Source organism: Cibotium barometz, chromosome 18 (genome assembly GCF_041138505.1).
Source record: "Cibotium barometz isolate CiBa-2024 chromosome 18, ASM4113850v1, whole genome shotgun sequence".
Classification (NCBI taxonomy): domain Eukaryota; kingdom Viridiplantae; phylum Streptophyta; class Polypodiopsida; order Cyatheales; family Cibotiaceae; genus Cibotium; species Cibotium barometz.
In genome coordinates, this window is record NC_141063.1 from 32,439,503 (window position 1) to 32,460,310 (window position 20,808).

General features: G+C 39.6%; 1 protein-coding gene across 1 annotated transcript; it reads left to right on the forward strand.

The window, feature by feature from the left end:
* The first annotated feature begins 2,376 nt into the window (after positions 1–2,376).
* On the forward strand, positions 2,377–3,265 carry LOC147629214 (dirigent protein 14-like). The gene has a single exon (XM_086812968.1). It carries the CDS (start codon positions 2,480–2,482, stop codon positions 3,044–3,046), a length of 567 nt encoding a protein of 188 aa, XP_086669094.1. The 5' UTR covers positions 2,377–2,479; the 3' UTR covers positions 3,047–3,265.
* The last annotated feature ends 17,543 nt before the right edge of the window (positions 3,266–20,808 follow it).

Genomic DNA, 20,808 nt, shown 5'->3' on the forward strand with positions numbered 1-20,808 from the left:
CCTTACCTGATAGGCCAAGCTCTCAGATTTGATGAAAATCGGTGTGCTCCAAGCTTCATAGCTCCAATGGCAAGCTTCACAGCTTCTTCTCCCTCTTCTCTCACTCACTCATAAACCCTAATAGAGAGCACCAAGCTCTGATACCATGATGAAAAATAGGTAGAGGGAGAGGAGAGACACACACAAGAGCAAACCCTAATGTATTAAGCAAACCCTAACCATAGAGGGAAGCCATCTCCCTTCTCACACAATGCATAAAAACCATAATCCATAATCTACAACACACTACATGTGTTGTGTCCACACACTGCTAACCCTAGCTAATGTCCACACACTATGACCAGCTGGACGCGGTAATTTATGTCTCACACATGTTACTACCTAACATGCCAGCACATAGTGCAACTGGCACAAGCTGACATCGAGCTTGAATCTCAACATGACTGACCAGGCAAAGCCGACTAACGTAGCTAAAAACCGAAGGTTGAATTGCTAGACCAGGCAAAAGCCGACTAACGCAGCTAAAAACCGAAGGTTGAATTGCTGGACCAGGCAAAATTGACGGATGTAGGAACAATTAAAGTTGAATTCTGAATGTGTGAATGCTAAATGAGGAAAGCCAAAGGCTGACCTGCCAACTAAGCTAAGCTAACGAATATAGCTGAATGGATGATCGAGTAGAATCAACGGATGCAAAAGTACAACCCATTGACCGCCGACCGAGCAAAATCGATGGACGTACAAGTCCAATGCCAAAAATTGAAAGTTGGTCATCAGGCAGCAAACAACAATAGTAAAAACAATTGAAATTGACATCCGATGCCGAAAGAGATGGACAACTTGAGTTGTGTGTAGAGCTAGTGTGCGAGGTTTCCTAGAATGTACGAGGTTGCCTAGAATGTTCGACAACATAAAGAAAAGCTTACCAATGTACAAAAGGTGCAAAAACCCTCGAACTGTGAGAACTATGAAGTGTGAGAACTTACACACCGCTTTGATAGGAGGCAATGCCAATGAGGAGGGCATCAGGGCCAACAACACAAATAGCAAGAGCCAACACCAACGAAGGAAAGGCGTCAAGGCCAACAACAAGTTGTCAAGGCGAGACCAAACATGAACACTGATGGCAGGTGTGGCGACAACCAAATGTGAACGCACGCTCTAAAACCAAGACGTCGAAACAAGGCTCTGATACTAATGTTGATGAGGGAGTAGATACTCTGCACACTCACACAGATACACACGCATGCATAGTCACACGAGCTCAGAGAGCGAGAGAGACAAGGCTGTGATAGTAGCTGGAAGTACTCAATGATAATGATAAAAAATGCGTGGAGTACAAAGTACAAATAGCCCTAGCCCTAGGGCTGATATGGCTAACACACAAGTGTGCGTTCACACGGGGAGAAAACCCCTACCAACATAGGGTAAAAAAGTGCCCATATGTAGGCATGTTCATACCATGGACTTCCAAGGCTAATAAAAATGTCGTGAAAGATATAAAGAGGCACAAGTGGAGATATCAAACATGAAGAAAAAATTTAGGAGAAGACAGACATATTCCATATCCTCTTAAGCCTGTACAACTCCCTTGAAAAAAATGATCGTTAAAGGGACATGTGGTTGGGGGGGTGTGTGTGTGTGTATGCATACAAACATACATACATGTGTGTGTGTGTGTGTGTGTGTGTATACAAACATGCATACACGGATACACATCGTAATAATGCTTTATGATAAAAACCACAATAGAGGCATCTGCTTGATGGATGGACACTATTATCTTCAAAGAAGAGAAGTTGATTTAGTAGCCATGTACTACCCCTCAACGACCTTATGGTGGGTAATGCCCACTCATTTATGATTGGATATTGTGTTAGGTTTTGATGCAATGGGCGACTAACTAGTAAGCAGTATCCATGGCATTCCGTTATGGGGGAGCACTATCCACTATTTTAAGCACCACCACCATCATGTAGCTTTCTTGGTGTCCACTTTGTGTGTTGGCTAGACTCGTATTTGCACGTTCAAGGTCAATTGAAAAAAAAAAGGGGGGAAGACAGGTGGGTTGATGGAAAATTTGTCCTTACGATGCGATGTCAATGCTGGGATGAATGGGGGGGCGGTAGGACGCAGCAGAGGTGGCAAAATTCGAGTGATAGTCTTTGCCACGTCAGGAATGGTTGTGTTTACCGTTAAAGGTGTAGTGACGAATAACCCAAGTTGAGTTGCGGCTGAGCGGGAGAAGCAAGAAAAAAAAAAAGCCAGTGAGATATTAGCCCCGTTTTATTGGATTCACACACACAGAGAAAAGAAGAACGTTGGTGTCAGATGGTAGGCATTGGAATCCCATGGAGATGTCCTCGACTACTCGCTATATAATGAGGTTGAAATCCACAGCGGCAATACGCAGGACAGCTTTAGTACAACTATCCACCCAGCTTTGGCTCTTCCTTTCAATCATATATAAGCTGCAGCTATGGCGACCACAACCCTTAACCTCTTTCTAACCCTAGCTCGCTTTAGCTTAGCTTTGGCCTTCGCCATCTCTCTCACGGGAGCTGAATCTGGCAAGCTGCACTATAAGCACATTCCGACGTTGCAAGTCTTCAACTATCTGTCCATACAGGGAAATAACAGCACCACCGGCTACAACGCGCTGAAATGCGCAGGCCCGGTCCAGCAACAACCCTTCATGTTCGGCACCATCTTCTGCTTCGACATGCCACTTCTCATGAAGAAAGACTTGAACTCGGAGCTCCTTGGCCGAGTTCAGGGCACTTTCACAATCGCGCAGCTGACCGGCGGCGCCGTGTTCGTGGCGGAGACGTTCGTTTTGAACGGCACCAGCTTGCGCTTCAAGGGCTCCTTCTCTGCCGTAGGCTTGGAGAACGTTGGGCAAGTCAGTAGCAAGCCCATCACTGGCGGCACGGACGACTTCGCCCTCGCCTCCGGTGTTGCCCTCACCACGCCCCTCAGCGGTGGCGGTATCGACAGCGAGGGCAACAGCTTCTTCTGGTTCAAGTACAAGTTCACTTTCAAGTAGACAAACCACACCTTCATTTCATTCACAGTAACTTCAACAAACAGCTACCCTTTCGTTACGAATGAGCACAGGGGTCTAGCCCTAATTATTGTAGTTGTTGCCATGTTTACACTCTGCCCATTGCACCATACCCAGGTATGGAAAACCTGCACTTTCCTTCCCTCTCTCCCCCCCAACGCTTGTCTTCTCTCTTTATAATGAATTGCAGGTTTTGAAATGACCCATCAAGCGCTCTATTTAACTAATCAAAAATAAATTCAATCAGTTTTCATTACGAAAATATATCTCACAGCTACAATGTATGTTAATTGGTCATTGCATAACAGAAATGTATGTACCTTCCTTAAAATTAAAACAATAGCAGCTGGCATTAAATACACTATAATGCTGTTATTTTTTATGCTCTTCTAGCACTAGCCATTTGAAAATAATGTGTCGATTATTTCATAATTTGGATAATTAATGGCGATACGTTACAAAAATGTCTCCATGCAAGGATATATAATACATCAAAGCAGTCACGACGTTAAGAGACTTTGTGGGTATCCTTCAATTTACCTCCGTATGAATTATCTACCTACAGACAGAGGAAATGGGAGTGAGAGTGCGTCTTGAATTGGAACCATATGGTTTATGAAAGTTGTTGAGGATAATTAGATACCCCTGCCTTAATGTAGCGAATTTTACGCATCCCAGTGGGGCTAACCCCTATTAAAGTGTTTTTGTAAAGGCTATAATTGTCCTTGTGAAAGCCTCGTGAATGCGTAGTCTCCCTCTGTTTGAGGGGGGAGGATACATGAAAAACAATCATTTGACTGGTTAAAAAGGAGAATGGAAATGTTCTCTATACATTGGAAACATGTCAGTTTGGGTACCCCCAGCAATTTTCCAAGGTCAATTTGTGAATCCTTGTTGAGAGACCTAGCAGTTGCCATCAAATTTCTAGTTAGTAATTAGGTTTCCCGGTTAGTAATTAGGTAGATTGTTTTATTGTTGTGATCCTTATCTACACTATGACAAGTGCATCTAGTTCATAAACAAAATTGTTAACGTAGAATCTATTTCTATTTTGTTGTGAGTGATTCTAAGTAAAGATCCTAGATATACAACCATAAACACTGAGTACCTGTGTGCTTGGCTCAAAAAAAAATTTAAATTAAATTTTAGACTTCATAAAGCTAGTAGACATTTTCTTACAATCCATATGAAACACAAACAAGATCAAACAAGATGTAACCACCTGTAAGAATTGAGAAAAAAATAGCCTAAGAAGAGAGATTACATAAGAACATGTGAATACAATGAGAGTTGGGTGGAAAACTATCTCAATTATTAATGGTTAATGAACCATTTTTGTAAACGCACGTGCAAGATGATCTAATTTGGGTGCATGTGTTGGTAGTATCATTCTTGGCACCACGTTTGTGTGTTTGCATGTGAAACACATACAATCCATATGAAACACAAACAAGATGTAACCACCTGTACAAATTGAGAAAAAATAGCCTAAGAGGAGAGATTATATAGGAACATGTGAATACAATGAGAGTTAGGTGGAAAACTAACTCAATTATTAATGGTTAATGAACCATTTTTGTAAACACACTTGCAAGATGATCTAATTTGGGTGCATGTGTTGGTAGTATCATTCTTGGCACCACGTTTGTGTGTTTGCATGTGCGTAAATGTGTGCGTGTGTGTGGGGGTTGGTGGATGGTTGTGCACGTGGGGAGTGGGTGGTAAATCCTATCCTTCATCACATTCCCCCTCTTTTAAGGAGAATAGGGTCTCATGCATGTATTTGATTATATGTGCATAAATGTGAAGATTATCATGCCCGTTTTCCTATAGAATTTCCTATAGAGACTAGGTGAGATTTAGTCATGTACCCTCCTATGACTAGCACATACATGTGGAAATTACAACTAGCATGGGTCAAACATGGCTTCAATGATGCAAAAAAAAATAGATTTTAATGTTTTATACATCTCCTATCATGTATGCATTTAAATAAGAGAAAGGCTTTTTCACAATAAATATATGAAATAAGACATACACAATTACTTGAGAAAATAAGCAGTTTACCTTGCACTCTCTGCATAAAAGTATCAATTGATTTTTGCACCTTTACTCCATATTGTTATTGCCTTGAAAAAGTAAAATTGTTTGAAAATTGTCCCCTCAACAACATTCTTTATACAACATAAAAGAGTTCTCAATTTGTACTTTAGTCTGAATTTTTGAATATGGAATCCCATTTAAGTCCATATTAGGGAATTTGGACAAATCCCAACTTTCATTTTCATATGTTTTGGGCAAATTAGCCAATAATAGGTCAATAAAATGTATTAACTTTGACTTTTCTCCAAACTGCATATTTATGATATTGAGGCTTACAATCCTCAAAACATACTATATTTAAGGATAATCTTATAGGAATGCTTTATTTAAATGCACATTATATACCGCGAATTTTGTGATTACACTCACCAACGGTTGCCTCAACCATACATTGAAAAATATAGAAAACGACTTTTGATTTATTAAAATAAAATGTATTAACTTTGACTTTTATCCAAACTGCATATTTATGATATTGAGGCTTACAATCCTCAAAACATACTATATTTAAGGATAATCTTATAGGAATGCTTTATTTAAATGCACATTGCATGCCACGAATTTTGTGATTACACTCACCAACGGTTGCCTCAACCATACATTGAAAAATATAGAAAATGACTTTTGATTTATTCAAAGTCATTAATTAATGACAGATCCTTTACAAGGATAACATGTCCTACTGGGCCAAACTCAAAGTTCACAAATATCTTCACTTCCATAAACTCAACATTACATCCATAAACATTACTCATCATTGAGTGTGTCAATTTGATGGCATCCTTATGTCCATTTATATAACTACCAATATGACATCAATTATCATATTTGTTTGTAAGTAAGCCAAAAATAATAATGGAGATAGAAAAAATGATGTTTGTGAATCCAGGAAAAATATAATTGTAGATAGATCGATCATTAAAGATAAGGCCTTAACAATGACACTTACAAATTGCCATGACTATAACGAACAAATGCTCATTTACAAAACACATTGAATGAAACATAATGATAAATGATGGAAACTTAACATTGATAATATATTGCAATCAAAACTCAATCGGCAAAGAGCTCATCCCCCCCTTAAGGTTATATATAGATTCAACATAAACATATCCATATTCAAGGTGAGTTTGTTTATGCCAAGGTGGAAAATGGAGAAAATACATATCTCACATTTCCTTTCTCACTGAAACCCCTACAACTATTTATGTAACCTACCACATTTCTATCTCAAACATTATCTAAGACATATACTCGATCCTCTTCTGCGTTAACTATTAGGTTCTCAATAATGGAGTACCTCCTTGATCTGGGTTGCATGCTCGAGGGGTGCACTACTAAGAAACCCTATGTAGTACATGCGTTCAAGTGGTATTTTAAAAAACCCTTACCTCTGAATTTTTCATGAATAAAATAACCCCTTTTTCTTTATAGACTTACGGGTTTTTTTCCAAAATCGATTAAAAATACCCTTCTGTAAATGTATTTCTATAAATTTACCTTAAATTTTTGAATTAAAAAACCCATTCATTTGAACTCACGTGCTATACTTACATATTTTTAAGTGAACCCCTCGAGGTTGCATGGAATGTAACACATTCTGGTCGTCATGATGACATTCAGATCCACAGTAGTGCAACAAATCTCGACCAAGAGGAACACTTGATTAGACGAATAGCCCTTGGCCCCAACACCCATAATTACTAAGCTCTTAACCATGAAGGCAACAACCTCATTAATATAAAAGACTTCACCATTTTGAACTAGCCAATGAGGTGGTTAAACAATTGCCATTACTATTATAAATGTAAATCAAATATCCTTACCGTTGAAAACAATAAAAATTCGTGATCATTAGTATCTACACTAGGCTAAGCAATATAAAAGAACCCAATTAGTGTTTGCACTTGTGGTATGCTTAAAGTTGTGATATGAAGCCCTTAGCTACAGCCTGGGGGGGTGCCCTATGAATAAATCCTATGTATTACGTGTGTTCAATGAGTATTTAAAAAATCGAAACGACCCATTGTTCTTCACAAACTTACAGTTTTTTTCCAAAATTGGTTAAAAAACCCCCTCTTGTAAATGTGATTCTATAACTTTTTAAAATTAATATACCCCTCCTAATGACCTTGCGTATTACACTTACATATTTTTAGGTGAAGCCCCCGGGGCTGCTACTCCTGTGATGAACCTTTTCTTAGAACCTAATTATTCAACATAATGCATTGCAACAATTTCATTTACTTTTGACACTAATGGCCTTTTTTTCAATATCTTTAACTATGTAGTACTTAGAGTCAATGGAAGGGAGTGTCTTGTTCTTGAAAATGTAACTTTAGAATCACATAGTGCATGTTTAATAACATCTTGGCACAAACTGGTTATTTCATTTTTATCACATGTTGAGACTACATATCCCTTGGATTCATCCTTGAACATATCCTCCCACTCTATAATCACATGTTGAAAGTATTCATACAAGGTATGTCCTTGTTAGAATAAAAACTACCTATATCTATAAAAATAAATCATTCTACAAATGTCACCTACCATATCCAAACAGCGCGAGAAATAGCACAAGTATCCGTATAAGTCTTCCAATGTGTTGTCATATGCATCAATGTTAAATTTGGTTGGAAAAATGGTGGACTTGCACATCCTTTGTATGCACTGTCATCAATGAGAACTATCCTTGTTACATAGCATTGTACATTACATTGATGCCAAACCTTTTGAGTGGTTTGAACATGGTCTCCATACCCATCTTTTTTGGCCTAAATATCTTCTCATAATCATACACAGAACACTCCTCCTGTCCCCACACAATACAAAATGGTTATTGTCTCCCTGTATGCAATTCTAGAGTTTTCACCATATGCATGACATCTATGTGCAAAGCCATATACCATATCCCAATATGAGACTTTATGAATAGATTGGCTAAAAACTCTATACATCTTGGACAAAGTATAATCCATTGTTTTTCCACAAAATAAACTTGTATGCTTATTTGACTTTGTGAAGAAACATTCTAATAATAATCCATTCAAATCCAGTATAACAGCCATTTGACTTGTCACATCCCTTGTATCTAATCCTACGTTGTCATTATCTTCGTTACACATCTATGATATACTTATCTATCCAAAAAAAAAAAAGATAAAAGACATTTTGTCAATCCACCCAAAACTCCATTAAAAAATCACACACATATAACTTCTCGCAAATATTGGATATATTTTTAGGAGGAATACATTACCCAAGCAACGCGAAGGAAAAGCAGAGCGAATCTTGTCAAACAACCTCCACATATAGAAACAATAGCATCACATTCCAAACACACATTCGCCAACATGAAATTTCATTCTGGTTTAAAACAATACCATGTAATCCAACTTATGACCCCTCTCACCACAAAACACTATATAAGCACTTGGAATCTTTACTACATTTACATTGGCTTGAGCTGTTTGCAGAGGTGGCCCCTCAAATTTGAAGAAAAAATTCATTTTCTACTAGGATCATTTTCACCTCCATGGCATGTAGACATGTCCCCTCATCCACTGGCCACACCCCAAGAGCCGAACCAGGTGTGCCCATCACATGGCTTTCATCAACATCCCAAGAGTAAGTGGGAGCCAAGTTACAAAACCATACAAACCCCCCTCAAAACACCGCTGGGGTATTTTTGTCTCGACCACAGAAGCATGGTGTAGGCAACCCATCATTTTTGTCTCTATCTCCCTCGTTGATGTACATTCCACATCTTCCACTCTGCCTTGGCAAACACCCAAAGCAAGTCATTTTTTTCCCTAGCTCTATCCTTTAAACAGCCCACATTATTTTTGGCACTTAATTTGTTTCGATATGTCCATGTGTTTTCCCTCCTTATACACGAACCTTTCGGTGCACCTTGCTTCTTGTTCACTATTATAGTCACATATCCTGGCCTATGACTATCTTCTTCTAAGGTGACACTTGGACCTGCATGTACCGGTCATTTTTTGCAAGCACTATGCCGATGTATATTTACACGTTGCATCTCAAGAGAATTTATCCCCATCTCTTGGATTGATAGTGTGCCAGATCAACCAGTCTCTTACCTAAAACAATGCCTACTCCATGATTGTAAAATTTTTCTGCCATTTCTTTCATCTCTGGTTCATTTCCTGTGTATGTCCCTTTGAAGTATGCACTGTATTTAACACTTTGCAAAACTGCTATTGCCATGTCTGCACCTGTTGTCTCATAGAGTGAAATCTTGCTCTTATAACCCACAGTAGCTCTCATGCTTGTATGTTTAGCCTCCAAGAGGTTAGCTGCGTGCCCTGATTGCCAAAATTTCTTGATTTCATTTATGCAATTCTCATCTGCAACCTCAAATGATGAATTCCTCCATTTCCTGTTGCATAAAGACTTATGATCCTCATGAAAACGGGGCCGTATAAGTTTTTGTGTATGACGCACCATGATCTGCTCCCAATGAAAAATGCAAGTTCTTTTCTTCTATGGCACCCTTTTATTTGCCACTCCAAAGTAAACAGCATGAATTGCTACCAAAATTGCATTGGCCTCGTCTGCCCCATGAATCCTAGGAATTTTGGTTTCTCATAGCCATTCTCTTGCACCACATGATTCAACATCTTCCAAAACTCTATTTGTGCATACCTATCCTCTACTTTAAACTCACATGTAGCTATTATCAAAAGCTCATGGACATAAGGGTCATACACATGGACAAACATAGTTGGCCAACCATGGACTCTATGAACATGGTCGAAATGCACCCACATATCTTGCAAATTTCCCCCTTGTCTCATCCTATTGACCAAGTCAAGACCACTTCCAAGACCTTTAGTTGACATTTTAAATACATGTGACTAAGTTGTTCACTCAATTGTCCCAAGAAAAGCACACTATAGATAAATGGATATCTACATCTATTTTTTAAATCCAAAACCACCTCAAGAACCTTTGATGTAATTCTCTTGGCTCTTTTGGCATACTCCAAGAATCTTTGTATCCTCCTTTTGGAGTGACATACTCAAGGGCGGTAGCATAATAAGACGACTGCTTCGCGGGGGCAGTTTGCCAAGAAGTGGGACATTTTTTAGCCTCCCGAATCCGTGTTTGGGGTATCTCGAGCGAGTTCGAAATGACCAATCAGCTACCTTGGCCATGGATCTCGGTCAAGATATGTGTCGCCCATTTAGGTTCAGTAAAACTAGCCACATAATATCTCGGGCGAGATACATGGCAACATGATCGGGTAATCTAGTCATTTATCATCAAGGATCAATCCAAATTAACCCATCCTCTACATGCCCAAAAGCTTTACAAATTTGGCCATCATGGGCTCCCTTGGTGTACTTTTGCTAATGTAGACAGGCTACATTGGCTAAACCTGTCGGTCCATCTAGTGGTCAAAAGAAATTGAAGTGCCCTTGCTAGAATCACCAGCTCCTCCTGTGGTGGGTGATGTTGCCCCATTCCACTTCATCTTTTGTTGTGGTGCCTCTGTAAGTGCCTTTTGTCAACTTTGGGGCATTAGTTATCATCACATAATAACATTGATCATGCGGGGGAGCTAGAGGGCGTCTCTGATGAGGTCCACGCTTAGATGCACTGTCTGTCTCTACCCTCATTATCCAGAACCTCTCCTATTTGATGGTTTGCATCATAGATCTCTGTAAAATATAACCAGTTATAAAGGTTTTGGCCCCCACGTCTCCATAGTTGGCAGGCCTGCGACCCCTAGCTGCTTGAGGTGGGTTACGAGTGCAGGGTCAATGTGGGCAACGGCCCTATAGCATGGCCCGGTGAAATAAAGCAGTTTGTGCTCTACTTTGTGGTTGTTCTTCATCAGTGAATGCATTGTATGGCCGCTGGCCTACATCATCGATGACTCCCCCAAATGTGAAAGTTGTGTTGGGTGTGGTCCGTATTCCTCGAAGCATCCCCCCGTTGGGTGCTTCTTCCTGAGTGTGGGGTGGTGTTGAATCTCCAGGGAGAAATCCAAGGTGTCGGCCATGGGTGATAGAGGATACAAGAAAAGGAAGGCTTGAGAAAATAATTTACAAGAGTTCGGTTAGGCTGAGACCAGAAAGTGAGGAAATGAGGGGATGGGGCCCATATATATAGATTTTGAGAAGGACACGACCATGGCATTCTAAATGGTACATGCATAGCATTCCCATGAAGCGACCATGGAAACTTGATTGGAAACGGGTGTGGCAGTTGGTTCTTTGTTTATTTGGGCATGGCATCTATTTGGAACAGGCGTACCAACTGGTGTTGAGGGTCGAACTGGCATGGAAGTTGGATCTGATGATGGAATAGTTGTGGGGCAACTTGAAAGGAAAATGGTACAACCGTGGAAAATTCAATTTTTGAATTGTACGGCCATGGCAACTTTGAAGCTCTGAATGGTCCAACCGTGGCAAAGGCAAAGGTGAATGGTACAGCCATGGCATCTGAAATGTTGAATGGAACGGCCGTGGTGGCAAATGTGTTATGGCCGTGGAAAATATGTGTGTGTGTGTGTGTGTGTGTGTGTGTGTGTGTGTGTGTGTGTGTGTGTGTGTGTGTATTGGAGGGCACCCTGAATCAGGTTTTGTACCCTTGGGCTATGCTGCCAGCACCCCATTGTGGGTTTTGTACTGACTGCATGCCCAATTCGCCAAAGTGAGGAGTTAATCCAATTAGGTGATGGCAAAGTGGAAGGTTCCAATCCCTTAGGGAGTTCAGAGTCCGGTGACAAGGGAGTACATGAAACTAGAGTGGTTGATGGGTGCTTTGGGAGTACTCCAAGGTAGCCCTACTATAATGGGTGGAGGAGTTGCCGATGTCGAGGGTATAGCAGTGGGGTAAGGGCTATCGGGGGCTGATGGAAGGTCAAAGTGTCATTGTCAAGCTTTTGCTTCCCTTTCTCTTGGGGGTAGTCTTTGTGGTGGAGGCCACTTTGGGTTTCCGTTGAAGGGTGGTTGAGTGCGGAGTGACACGAGTAGGGAGTTGGGGTTGTGGCGATTTGGGAATCCAGATGTGGTGATTGCCCTCATAGAAATGTTGGTCTTGTAGAAGGGATTTTGGGATCCACCTAAGGGTTGTTGGTAGGCAAGGATGAGGTTATGATTGAGGATAGTTGGTCTTTGGAGAGCATTTGGGCCGACATTTTTCATGTATCCTATGGGATTGTGGTTGTCGAATTTCTTGCCAACAAGGGGGATGAAGAGCTTGGGGTACTAGTGTATAAGGGTGAGGGTTGAATCGTCAAAAGTGCCATCATAATAGCCTTGCTTGGTTAGGATCCTTTTATGTACCTAATGTTCAGAAGGTGTTCCCTGTGTGCTTTTGTTTAGTGTTGTTAGAAGTCGTAGTGTGGTTAGTTTTTGTTTAGTGTTGTTAGAAGTCGTAGTGTGGTTAGTTTTTTACAATGGGTTAGCAGCCTGGTTGGCTTTAGAGATGTGGGAGTGGGTTGCTACTAAGTGGGGTAGTGGGGGGAGGGTGTGAGAGGTAGTGGGTTGTTTGGGGGGATGAGCGGCCTATTTTTGAGTGGGATGTATTTGTGGGGGTGTGAGAATGAAATGATGGTAGTGGGTGGAGGAGTGTCATCTTAGCATGTGGGAGCAACATGTACAGCGCTTCGTCCATTATAAGGATAGTAACGTGGCCATAGGCCACCTATAAGGTAGCCACCCTGGCATCCCAATCGATTTTACACCTATTGTGTCCCATCCAACTCCTTACAAGGAGTATCTCTTCGTGAATTGAGAGCATCTTTTAGTGAAGGTTCCCTAAGGGAATGCTGTGTTTTGTGAGACATCAAATTATAATTAGCCCCTGTTTCTACAAGAGCTAATTTTTGGGCAAAGCTCATCGAGGTGGTCATTCCTAACCACGACCGAGTAGGCTTCACCTTCCATTCTTCCTCTTTGAGGTCTACCACTTGGGACATATTGACCGTAATATATTTCTATTTAAGCTTGGCTTGCCTCACTTTTGCCTCTTGTTGGGGGGCTTGTTTCATATCTTCATGGTCCTTCTTTCTTTGTTTCTTGTCATGGAAGGTCCTTAGGGTAGTTTCAGTTAGTGGGCCATAGTAGCATTTTAACTTTCTACCGTTGAAGTATCCTGCCATTTCGACACCGTCAAGTGTTTCTATGTGCATAGCACCTTACGAGGTTACAGTGACTAGAAAGGATCCTAAGCCTCTAAGCTTGAGTTTCTTTTTGTGCGTTTTTGTGCTGAATAGGAGGACCATATCGCCCTCATTCATTTTCTTGTCTTTTAGGTGGTTGTCAAACCATTTTTTATGCCTGAACTTCTCGATAATCATGCTATATATCGCTAGAAGGCGTGTTTCATCAAGATTTTCAAGCTTGAAAAGACAACAGCAAGGTCAGACATTTCCTGTGAGTTTCTCTTGTACTGCAATGCATAAGCTTGGGACCAAGAACTCCATTGGCATAACCGCTTTAGTACCATAGGTTAAACTAAAGAGGGAAGTTCTATAGGCCCAGAGTGTTACTGGCAACTTTCGTTCCCATCCATTGCGGCTTGCCTCATAGTTTTGGTGAGAATGGCATAAAAAACCTTGTTAGTGCTTTTAGCTTGGTCATTAGCTTGTCGGTAATATGGGGAGGACTTTCGATGAGTGACAAGGAATTCTTGTAAGAGAAATTGGATTACCTCATTAATGAAATGCGTGCCATTTTCTCGTTCACAAGATCTAAGGGGAAAACGAAGGGTGTGATGATGACTGACTCATATAGGAATTTTGCAGTCAATCACACATCACCTTTACGGGTAGCCCGAGCTTCAACCCATTTGGTGCAATAGTCCATGGTAGCGATTATATATCTAGATTGAGTGTATTTGGCTGTGAAACTAATGGACCCAATGAAATCAATGCCCCACTTCTTGAATGGTTGCAAGGACATGACAGGGGTCAAGGGCATGTTGTCCTTAAAGTAGGGGACTTTTGCACATTGGCATTCATCGCACCGCTTGACGTATTCTGCTACATCAGCCATTAAAGTGGGCCACCATAACCTAGCTCTACAAAGTGCCCACCACCAGCATAGATAGAGTGAGCATGTTTAAGAAGGAAGACGTATTCATCTTCACGGACACAACATCTAAAAATTGTGTCTTTCCCCTACTTGTAGAGTTGGCCTACAATGAGTTGGTAGGGGGCTAACTATTTAATTAGGCGATGGGCAAGGTCCTTGTTTAGGAGGGGGTCCACTGGTAAAAGCAATTCGCTTGCTACCTCCTTGCTCCACTCAAGAATTAAGCATAGTTGGAATAGGGTGGCATCTGGTAAATCATTGTTCACTCCCACGGGTAGTTTGCCTTTGGGGGTTCTTGACATGTGGTCTACCAAGACATGTTGTGAGCCTTTCCTCACTGTGACAGTGAAGTCGAACTCAAGCGGGATCATGGTGATTCTTCCTGTTGTACATGGCTTATTTACCAGGTATAGAAGAGCCTAATGGTCTACAAAGAAGACAAATTTGGTCGCCAGAAGATAATGGTGAAACTTCTTAATAGTGTAGACCATCGATGTAAGATTCCTCCCTCCAGCTTTTGAGGTGTGCAGGTATAAGAACCTCCCCTCTTCTAATCTTATAATTATTCCCCTCTCTGAAATAAAAGAAAGATCCTGTTTTGGCCTAGAGGGAGGGAAAATGTCTAGAGGGAGGTAATTCAAAATTGAGATATTTTTGATATAAAAATCCTCCTAGTGTCTAAAATAGTTTCCCCTGAAATCCAAAAAGAACTTTCCAATGTGCAATTGGAATTAATTGAAAATAGGTATAAAAAAGACCTTAGCCTAAGGATCCAGATTTTCAAAAAAAAATGGATTATGGTCCAATTAAGGTTCCTATGGACCAATAAGATTAATCCAAGTGTAGGGAAGAGATAAATTAAAGAATAAAAGAAAAACTCCCCCAAAAATGAGTAAATGCTCACATAAGATGAAGAGTGGACTAAGGACCAAAGAAAAGAAGAACCCCCCCAAAAATGAGTAAATGCTCACATAAGATGAAGAGTGGACTAAGGACCAAAGAAAAGAATTAAAAAACTAAATTTTGACACCTCAGTGTGGGGATCTCCCCTCATGAAGTAGGCACCTTTTTCTCATCATTACCCCTAATTTTTAATCAATAAAATGAGATATTTTCATCTCTCCTCTCTCCTATTTCAAAACTAGATCTAAAAAGTAAGCTGAATTGACCCAAAAATGGTCAAAAATTGACCAAATTGATCTGGAAAATTCTAGAATCAGTTTGCTTGGTTAGAGGCTCACTTTTTCCTATAAATAGAAGCCTCCCCCTTTGTAAAAGCTTAATGGTGTTTATGCACTATTACTTTGCTCTTGTCCTGAGCCATCTACATTGAATTTTTTAATAATTCAATTGTTTTTGGCCTAATGCTCTCCAAAGTGAATTGGTGGCCACTCTTGCTTCAAACAAGAGTAGAACCCTCAATCCCTCACGCCAAAGGAGAGCTTTTACAAGCTCCATGTAAGCTAATTTCTTACTTGTTTAATGAAGAATCTATGGTTTTCTTAATTTTTATGTTGAATTAAATTCAAATGCTATGCCTTTGATAAAAAGGCCACCCCCATTCTCATCTTTACATTCCAACCTTTCTCAATCCTAGAAAGATTAACTAAAGGATTAATTAAGCTCTTCTTATTGTTTACTCTCTTGAATTTAGAAAATTGTGTAGATTAGAGTTCTATAAATCTAATTTGGGTTAATTCAAGTTAGATAAAGAATGATAAAAATGAGAAATGGTCAGCCATACAAAGGAGGTTATGGCAAAATTTTCTAGAATTTTGTGGAAAAGAAAGTTTGTTTTTACGTTATTCCAAAAGAGTAATTCCCACCATTTTTACATCTAAAAGAAATATTCTAATTACTCCATGTACATATTCACCTATGAAAATGCATGGATATCACTGCTATTAATCATTAAATTGATTTTTATGCATAGAAAGATGCATAAAGGAATTTCTTTTATTACAAAAGTGTTATTCTCATTAAATCTAATTTGTATGCATAGAAAGATGCATAAAGGAATTTTTTTATTACAAAAGTGTTATTCTCATTAAATCTGATTTTTATGCATAGAAAGATGCATAAAGGAATTTTTTTAAATTACAAAAGTGTTATTCTCATTAAATCTGGTTTTTATGCATAGAAAGATGCATAAAGGAATTTTTTTTATTACAAAAGTATTATTCTCATTCAATCTGAATTTTATGCATAGAAAGATGCATAAAGGAAATTTTTTTATTAGAAAAGTGTTATTCTCATTAAATTTGATTTTTATGGATAGAAAGATGCATAAAGTAATTTTTTTTATTACAAAAGTGTTATTCTTATTAAATTTGATTTTTATGCATAGAAAGATGCATAAAGGAATTTTTTTAATATAAAAGCATTATTCTTATAAAAATTAATTTTTATGCATAAATAGATGCATAAAGAAATTCTTTTTATTTTAAAAGTGTTATTCCTATTAAATTTGATTCTATGCATAAATAGATGCATAAAAGGATTTTTTAATAAAAGAGTTATTCCCACTGAAGTTGATTTTTATGCATAAATAGATGCATAAAGAATTTTTATGTCAAAATTAGAATTCTCTTAAATTCTATGTTTAAATTCTATGAGTATTTGATAAATGAATAATTAAATACTCTAAGAGAGAAATTTCTATCGTTTTATATTCACACACATTGTAAAAAGAGAATTCAAGAAATCTATCAAGATCGAAATATTGAGATAAATGATCAATCTATTCCTCATTAGAATTCATAACTAATTTAGAAATCAGTTAAGTAAATATTCAAAGAAAGAAATTCAGTAAAATAATAACTGAATTATCAAACCTTTTCAAGAAAGATAAATCGAGAAAAATCTTATCCGACTCGAACCTTGAATTAGACTTTAACCAATACCAAACTCTTTCATCAGTTTCGAGGAAAGAAGGTGTGACCAATTTAGAAAAATACCCTCAAAACTCTCGCCAAATCTGAAACTAAGTTTGAGACCCTTCAAATTAATCTGTGGATCAAGGTTATAGAATTTGAGGAATTCTGGTATGAAATTCACAATTCCGATCATGAAGTTTTGGGGATATTGATTCAAGAAATACTCCTTATATTCAAAAGAAAATCAAACTAAAAACTTACATAGAAATGAGATGTAATGTGAATAGATGTGATGAGATGCAATGTGAATCAGATAGATGTGAATGAATGGATGGATGGGATGTGATGAGAATCGGGATGTAAATGAATGATATGGGATGTTAATGGATGTGAATGTGTATGTGAAAATGGATGTGAATGTGTATGTGAAGAATGGATGTGGATGTATGTGAAGAGTGGATGTGGATGTATGTGAAAGAATGGATGTGGATATATATGAAAGAATGGATGTGGATGTATGTGTGAAAGAATGGATGTGAAGAATGGATGTGGATGTATGTGAAGAATGGATGTGGATGTATATGAAAGAATGGATGTGGATGTATGTGAAAGAATGCATGTGGATGTATGTGAAGAATGTATGTGGATGTATGTGAAAGAATGGATATGGATGTGTATGTGAAGAATGGATATGGATGTGTATGAGAAGAATGGATGTGAATGTGTATGTGAAGAATGGATGTGGTGAGTATGTGAAAGAATGGATGTGCGTGTATGTGAAAGAATGGATGTGGATGTGGATGTGTATGTGAAAGAATGTGATGTGATATAAAGAGATGTGATGTTACAAGAATATATGTGGATGTGAAGTGATAGATATGAATGTATGGATAGATGTGAGTAGTCGTACATGTTGTGAACGATTGGATGAGATGTGTATGAATGAGATATGATGTGGATAGAAGTGATGTGATATAATGTCGATAGAAGTGATGTGATATAATGTGGATAGAATGTATGTGATGGGATGGTTATGTGATGGATATGAATGAATGAATGTGATGGATATGAATGAATGTGATGTAATGGATGTAAATTGGGATAGATGTGAATGGATGATATGTGATGTTCACCAAACTATAAGGAACCCCAAAATCAGTTGGATCTTAAGGAAAAGAGTTGTCCTTTAATTTGCGAGATGAGGATATCTCGTGTTTTTTAAGTGGGATAGGATGTAAGATTCCTCCCTCCAGCTTTTGAGGTGTGCAGGTATAAGAACCTCCCCTTCTGCTCTTATAATTATTCCCCTCTCTAAAATGAAAGAAAGATCATGTTTTACCCTGTTTTGGCCTGGAGAGAGGAAAAATGTCTAGAGGGAGGTAATTCAAAATTGAGATATTTTTTGATATAAAAATCCTCCTAGTGTCTAAAATGGTTTCCCCTGAAACAGAAATTCAAAAAGAACTTTCCAATGTGAAATTGGAATTAATTGAAAATAGGTATAAAAGACCTTAGCCTAAGAGTCCAGATTTTTAAAAAAAATAGATTATGGTCCAATCAAGGTTCCTATGGACCAATAAGATTAATCCAAGTGTAGGGCGAAGATAAATTAAAGAATAAAAGAAAAACCCCCCCAAAAATGAGTAAATGCTCACATAAGATGAAGAGTGGTGTAACATACCCATTGTAAATAACAATGTACTTGCTTCAGAATTGAAAAATATAACTTACTTTGTCATTTTTACGATAAAAAACTTCTATTTTTGGAAAATGAGCCATTTTTGCTTAGAAATTTGTAATTTTGAATCCAAATTTAGAATCTACGCGTAATTTTACACTTAAAATAGTTTTTTTTGAACTAAAAATGGGTACCTGGAATGGGTTTAATTAAGCTTTTAAGCCTTTAATCTGCAAACTTCCGACCTAAAATAGTAACTATCCAGGCGTCTAATCAACAAATGGAACACGCCCCCATGGTCATGGGGCAAGGCCGGACATTTTCGTCAAAAAAAATTTTGACCCCTTGGGATGACGCGACGGGCGACCGGCGTGGGCCCAACACGGGCACCACCCGTGAAAAAAACCGACAATCCACCCGGGACACCCAAGCGTGTACACGACCTAGACGCACCCTCCAGCACACCCCTACACGTACCCCCTCCTCCCAGAACCCTCTATCCAGAGGTGTCGCGCTCTCTCTCTCTTGGGGACACCTCCACCCCCATGTGTCACACTTTCTCTCTCCTCGAGACACCTCCACCCCCAGGTGTCTCACGCCCACACTCTCTCCCGAACACCTACACCACCCAGGTGTCACCTCCCCGCACCCGGACGTCCACCCTCCAGCACCTATAAAAAGACCCTCCCAGCCCCCTTCTCCAGACAAGCCCCCAGCAAGGCCCTACGCGCAAGCCCTCCCTCAAGCTCTAGGACATGTCCTACACTCTTCCCCCCCCGTGTGAATAGACTTAAAGTGTGCCTCTCCTCCAACCCTTGCCTTACTTTTCCCTAGGCCTCCCTAGACGTACACTCTTCTCAAGAGCTCTCCAAGTTAAGGACACCCTCTCAATTTCCCCCCCCCATATGCCGCGACTTAAACTTAGGCTAAGAGGTCGTTCCTACCCATAAGCCCAACAAGCTTTTCCTACCCCAAACGGACTCCGTTTTCGAATCCGTTTGAACCAGTAGAATTCTCTCTTTTCCCTCCAAGTTCCCAACCTCTTATATTCACCCCGTTCTCTCTCTATCCTCTTAAAACTCTAGTGCTCCTATGGCGCCGAAACGCCGTCGAATTGAAGAACCACGCGCTGCCCAAGGAGGGAATGAAGCGAATCGCGTCCCTGCAATCCACTTCGCCCCTCTTGAAGCGAATAGGCACGAAAACGATAACCAGGTTAGTCATTTAACAAGTTTAAGTAAAATTCTCTCTTATGAAGCTTAATGCAAAGATTCGAAATAATAGGAAAAGAACTAAGGTTAAACCCCTAGTATAGATGGCCTAAAGTACCTTATGGTTACTCTTAAGTAAAGTTATAGGAAAATAATCTTGCATTTGAATCATTGTCTTTCCGAAACGATGGTTTTTGTTAATGTGTGAATTCATTGAATAAAGGCTATGTCTCTTTTTATTGGATATACTGTTGGTTTATTGCTAACATGCAGGTACAGCTTCTCCCCCCCTTAGCTAACTCCGTGCTTGCCTGTGTAGCCGGGCGGAGGATATAGCGAGGCCGGGAGTCGGCCCAAGGCAATCCCCTCCTATGCCACTGGGAATTGGATTTCACCACTAGGGTGATGTATATATGCTGCCTAGTTATGTGGGTCCAGGCTAGTGCGGTGACTTAACCCCCACCTCATGAGGAGACGTCCCCTCCGAAGGGCGAGAGGGTTTGGTACAAGCGACAGTACCTGAGGGGGTGACAGGACGGCTTGGCCCTCATCGGCTGGCTCTGACGACGAGGGGAGACGGTCCGTGAGGTTTACCCAGCTGGTTGAGGCTAGAAGATCGAATTCTAGATCATCGATGTGGTTGTGGTTGTGGTTGTGATTGGATTGTGGTTATGGTTTGGAGATGGAAGTTTGGATTGGAACATCGGCCCAGTTCCAGGGTCTTTGTAAATATTTTTCACTGTAAGTATGTTTGTTGATTTCAATGTTGTGCTAAGGAAGATTTCTTTTAAGGAATCAA

Excerpts from the sequence above, each read along its gene's own strand:
- LOC147629214 (XM_086812968.1), top strand. The coding sequence starts at position 2,480 with ATGGCGACCACAACCCTTAACCTCTTTCTAACCCTAGCTCGCTTTAGC.